The sequence below is a fragment of the Mustela putorius genome, unplaced genomic scaffold (genome assembly GCF_011764305.1).
Source record: "Mustela putorius furo isolate JIRA1106 unplaced genomic scaffold, ASM1176430v1.1 tig00000346_pilon_pilon_pilon, whole genome shotgun sequence".
NCBI lineage: Eukaryota > Metazoa > Chordata > Mammalia > Carnivora > Mustelidae > Mustela > Mustela putorius.
In genome coordinates this window covers 89824-95785 of record NW_025421357.1, presented here as the reverse complement: position 1 = coordinate 95785, position 5962 = coordinate 89824, and the positions used below count along the sequence as shown (strand labels likewise).

The following is a 5962-nucleotide window of genomic DNA, read 5'->3' as shown; positions in this document are numbered from 1 at the left end:
TGGATGGAGCACAAGTCTTACTTTTGCTTTTTTCATTATGATTCAGATCATTACTTTTCTTAGTTCAGACATGGAGAAACTTATTCTTTCCTTTTCTTTTTTTACCTCTTTCCATAGAAACATTACATATTGTTCTGATGATAATGGATGTTATCACATCTTTGAACTAATTTCTATTATAAAATCATTTTAGGACCTGTAGAGCCAGCTCATCAAAATGTCTGTGCTGTGGCTACTTCTGGGTCTTCTTGCCCTTACTGGTGAGTGTATTTAATGTTTCCCATTTGACCTGGGAGATGGGAAGGATAAGCATAGGAACAGAATGGTATTTCTGATACTTGCAACTTGCAACTGTGCTGAAAATGTTGTTTTTCTTTTAAGTTGTCCGATAAATACTGGACTTACTAACAGCCACTGATGAATGGCCTCTTTCCAGGTGCCCTGCAAAAGGAGGGGGCTCTCCAGAATGTGGAGTAGGTTTAAATCAGCATTGCTGGAGACTAGACTTTAAATATACATCATTGTTAAGTACTCATTGTCCCTCTATAAAAACCATCTCACCAAAAGTAGTTACTGAAATTATTCATAGACCACGTATTTCCATAAGAGGATTGAGATGGTTCACAATAATAAGACTAATGTAATTTCAAATAGTAAACTATCACAAAGGGGATCGAGGACATGTGACTAAGCTAACCACTGAAGCTGACATAATTGCTATGCTTGCATTTCAGATTTGGTCTTAAGGTTCCTTGCAAACCAAAATGGAAAAGTACATGTCTTTTGATTTAAAAAAAAAAAAAAAAAAGAAAGAAAGAAAAAAAGGAAGAAGCATAGTTCCTCTGGAGAAGCAAACTTTTTCCTGGCTCTAAATTCTGATGATTTCTCTGATGGGGTCTTACATTCATTCATTCATTGAGTGATCCATTTATTTGACAAGTATTTTTAAATTTCTAAAATATATTCTGGGAATATGGAACTTCAAGGAGTATCTAATGTGACTATGGAGTGGCTATGGGGCAGAGAGCAATGAATGACACAATCCATTACAATATTAAGGGTATTTGTCACCAGTTATAAAGACAAACAAATTAAAAAATATGAAAGAACACATTGGGTTGTTTAATTTTTGGTACACTTTTAAAAGACCAGATCATTCAATCTCCACATTTCTTTCAGATTTCTTATCAAAAGTTTGTGAAGTAGAAGCATTTACTCCAAAATATTAATATCTTCAGATGTCAACTCCAAGAAGCTCTTAATAAGAAAATAGAAACTTAAGAGGCATTTACATGAACATACAATACACACATGATGATGTGCAATGGATTTGTTGCCAAAGACTTGCAAACCATTAAGATCTGATGATATGAGCAAAGAATAAAGCAAATAAAAAAGAGTAATCTAATGAGGAGTCCTTACAGGTTTATCACAGTGAGATGATTTTCTCAATGGGCACCTTCCTGCCCCCCTGTAGGTATCTCATTACTGTTCATTACTCTCATGTGTACTTCTAGTTTGAATTATGAATACTAGGAAATGTCCTTTTTTCAGTGGCCTTTGTGAAAAATCTCTCCTCCCTGGAAGGATAGCAGCAGGTAGAGAGAGAGAGAGATGGAAAGGCAAAGACTGAAAAGGAAGAAGTGGAAAGAGGGAGCCCCCTGTGGAGACCTGGTCCTGTGCTCCCTTAGATGTCCTCCCCTCTTTGCTGTCTTAGGCACCCCCATCTAGAAGAACACACATCCAGGGAAAGCCAGCTCCAAGTCCCTGTGCCTTTACTTTGGGTCTGGTTTGAGACCCCGGGGAAGACCAGGCTTTGTACATGTTTCTCTAGAGCAACGATAAATATCTCACCAGACCAGCCAGACAGGAATATTTGAAGGAGAAGAAGTACTGAGGGTTTACCTAAGATATAGGATGAAGACTACTTACAGGGAACAGATCCTCTGGTTTGATTCCAAGACACCAACTCAACAGCACTGGATAGTTCAGGGCTTTTTGCGAGGAATATAGCTGCTACAACAGTTGCTCATGCCTGTAGGATAGGAGGTGACAACTTAGTATTGAGGAAGTTTCTATGATAATTTCCTAGTCACTGTACTGTAAATTTCAAAATGTTTCAGTTCAGAGTGAACTTCTTGTTGTTACTGATTTTGGTAAAATTCTTTTTATTAATGGCATTTCATTTGTGGACAGAAGATGATCAAAGCCGTTCAATGCCTTAGGCCGAAAATTTCTCAATTTGTAGATTTATCTGAAAGCAGCAACTGGGGATGCTATGGAAATATCCGAAACTTTGAGACCCCTGGGGCTTCTTGCAGGATTGGAAAGCGTCATGGCCTGAACTACTGTGGTAGGTTATAATCTCATTGTCCACCTCCCCTCCTCTTCTTTCTCTCAGAAGATGCCTCCTTTTGGCAAGGGTGGCTTTAACAGGATTTTGCCCCTTCCCTTGATATCTCACACCCATGTGTCCCTCTCTTTCTCCTTCATTTCCCACTATTTCCCACAACCCTACACTACCAAGTGGCAGGAAGAGCACTAAACATCGAATCCAAAGAACTTGTCTGAGTGTGGGCTCTGGTTCTTCAACAAGTCACTTAGTTCTCCTCTGCCTCCACAGAAAGGGGTTAAAAATACTCACTTTACAATTTTGTTGTAAACTCAGGTTGATAGAATGTGGATGAGAGTATTTTGAAACCAAAAAAAATGCTTACAAGGTGAGTGGGCTAGCCAGGTAAATTAGCATTGGTTTTCATTTTGCCCAGTACCCTTGTTATTTTATGAAGATTTAAGCTCATGCAATTTCTGAGTGTCATTTTAGGGTGGAAAGGTGGGCAAGAGTGAGCAAATCTGTCAGGGAAACTCTCCAACAACTTCTTGAAGGCGTTGGAAGAATCTCTCTTTTATATATGGTGCTCATTGTAGCTAATGGACAAGTACTTTTTACTGGGTAACTCTCTTTGGGGTGCTTAGGATGGAGTCAGTGTGCTTGTGCCCAGGGAATTGTCCTGCATGGGCCAGAGCAGCCTCTGAGAGACCAGCAAGGGGCACTGGCAGTCATAAAGAACATTGCCTGTGTGGATGCCAACTCAAGCTTAAAGGAGGAGAATCATAGTCTCAGGTCTAGGAATGGCCTCAAGGGATTTCAGACTGAGGCAAGGACTTCTTGGTCCTAGACCACTACCCAGATACCTGCAGTGTGATTTCTCTTCTCTTGAGCTCCCACGTCAGCATAAGTCACACAGCCACATCCTTCCTTCTGTGTTTGCATTAGGAGTTCGTGCTTCTGAAAGGCTGGCTGAAATAGACATGCCATACCTCTTGAGATACCAGCCTGTGATTCGTATTGCTGGCCAAAAGTACTGTGTGGATCCTGCAGTGATTGCTGGTGTCTTGTCCAGGGAGTCTCATGGCGGCAACGTTATAACCAATGTGGGCAACATGGGCGATGGCATCGGGGCTGTGCAGGTAAACCCCTGTCAGTTATGGCATATGGCCGTCGTGCTGCATGGTGCAATGCTAAGGGGACATCTTCACATTTGTTGTTGTTGACACTCTGGAGCACAGTGCCATGGGATACAGAGTGAAAGGTACTCCATACCAGTAGCAACATCATGGCTTCGTGAGCCATGGTTTCTTTTCAGAATCAACTGTGCTGTGTTTCCAGGATCTTATCCATGGTACCCTATCTTGAATACTTGCTCTGTTATTTTGCTACCATGTGACCTCATTTAATCTCCCTAGGATTCAATTTCCTCACCTATGAAACACCAGCCTCCTGGAACTGTTAATGAAGACTCAATGGAATGTTATGAAAACATGTTTAGTATCCGGCAGATTTTTAGCAAATACTGAATTCATTCTCCTTTGTCTTCTTCCTTCCTTTGTCTTCTCCTTCTTCCTCCTGTCTTCAATCCTGAGTTCTGAAGATCCAGCTTTATTTTTGCACAAATTCTGCCTGGTTTCACTTGTCCCAGAAAATCTCCCAAGGAACTGGGCATTAACCCCACAGTTGAATTAACTGTGTACTGGGGGAATCGGTGATAGCAAGGAGACAGTGGCACAGTGATTTTTTCTATTGCATTTCACATCATTGTTGCAGCAGTTGAGAAGCCTTTATGTAGTACAGTCATTTCTTAAGCTTTTAGGAAAATATATTCCTCAGTGATCTTTAAACTGGCTTCCCAGTTTAAAGTGGAATGACACTTGCCAATTTAAAAGTACTTTCAAATACTCTATCTTTTTTACTTGGGGCCGCATCCAATAATCGGATGAGGATGGGATGAGGGAAGGCATGCAATCCATCATTTCCAAGTGAGGAAGTAACCACTTACTTACAAGGAGAGGGTCGTTCCTGCAAAGTCACATGGCAGCTGGAAAATGCCGAACCAGGACCAAGAGCAACTTAGGCGATGTTAGGGTCAGCATCACTTAGCACTCTGCCTTCTTTGTAAAATCTTGTTTTTGGGAAAATGATGCCTCCATCTACTTTGAAGTTGAAAGAATTCTCCAGAGTCAGACATTTCTTCTAAATATGTTGAAACAAAGTTGTATAAGAAAAATTAGAAGCACTTTTAGACATTCAGAAGATCTGGAAGGAGAATTACAAGTACAGATAGAAAACCCCCTTTCTGACCTATTTGGAAGGCTTGTGCTTGCAGCATTGAAAGAGGTCATCAGACTGGTATGTCCACTACTTCTATCACCTTTGACTTCCAACTCTTCCGCTCACCATTATAATGAAGCAGCTGTGAAATGTCTGCTCATCCTTCCTTTGCCCAAACCTTGTAGCTTTACTGTTTATCTGCAGGGAGATTAGAGGTGGCATTAGTTTAGCTAAAGGAGAAGGAGAGAAAAAAGGAGGGAAATGAGAATGCAGTACTGGTCCCATTAAGTCCTGTCACCCTCCCACATGGCTTACATCATTTTTCCTCTGCCTCTCTCCCTCTAGGACCCTGGTCTTTATGCTCCAACATCCTGGATCAGCGAGTCCCGGGTTTCTCAAATAACCGAGGTCTTAACTGTTAGGATCAAAGAAATCCAGAGGAGGTTTCCAACCTGGAACTCTGATCAGTATCTAAGAGGTAAGTGTAACACAGGACTTGGTGATTTCACAGCATGGAATTAATCAGAACAAATATAAGACCTTGCACAAGATTCCCCCAAACCTCAGTTGCCTTCTGATGACCAATTAGGAAAGAGAATCTAAGTTAACCACTGAGACCTTGGAGCGATGAGGGGCTACAAGGTCAGCATTAACCGATCTCACAAAATTCCAGGTGGACTCTGTGCTTATGCTGGAGCTCCTGAGTACATCAGAAGCAGCCAGGACCTGAGCTGTGATTTCTGCAATGATGTCCTTGCCCGAGCCAAATACTTCAAGAGACATGGCTTCTAATGTTTCAGAGCAAATCCAAGGTCATTATCACATAGAAGACCTCAGCTGTTACACAGATAAAACTAGCCAATGGGGCTTGTACCTGTGAATCTGAATTTGACCTGAAGTTCATCAAAATAACATGAAGCACATTAAAGGAGGAATTGTCTGCATTTTGTGGTGTGGTGAGTGTGTAAATGAAGGACTGTGTCTCTAATTAAAGTTACTCCCATGGAAGTTAGCTGCAATGTGGATTTCCACGAAATGAATCCTCTTCCTCATTGACTGGCATTGCCAGATTTAGCAAATAAAAATACAGGAAGCCCAGTTAAATTTGTATTCCAGGTAAAGAATGATTTTTTTGTGTAAGTACCAATGCAATATTTAGAACACATTTATCCTAAAAAATTATTCACAGTTTATCTGAAATTTAAATTATCTGGGTACCTGATATTTTATCTGGCAAACTCCATCACTGATTTCTTTGATAAAAATCATAGTTGCAAATTTTAATTAAAAACTTTTTTTTAAGATTGTATTTATTCATTTGAGACAGAGAGTGAGCTAAAAGAGAAAGTGAGG

General features: G+C 40.6%; 1 protein-coding gene across 1 annotated transcript; it reads left to right on the top strand.

Moving 5' to 3' along the window:
• The first annotated feature begins 217 nt into the window (after nucleotides 1-217).
• Nucleotides 218-5553, top strand: LOC123391851 (lysozyme g-like protein 1). Its single transcript, XM_045079356.1, has 5 exons — nucleotides 218-260; nucleotides 2249-2353; nucleotides 3278-3471; nucleotides 4955-5087; nucleotides 5283-5553. Exons 1-5 carry the CDS (start codon nucleotides 218-220, stop codon nucleotides 5399-5401), a joined length of 594 nt encoding a protein of 197 aa, XP_044935291.1. The 3' UTR covers nucleotides 5402-5553.
• Nucleotides 5554-5962: the final 409 nt, after the last annotated feature.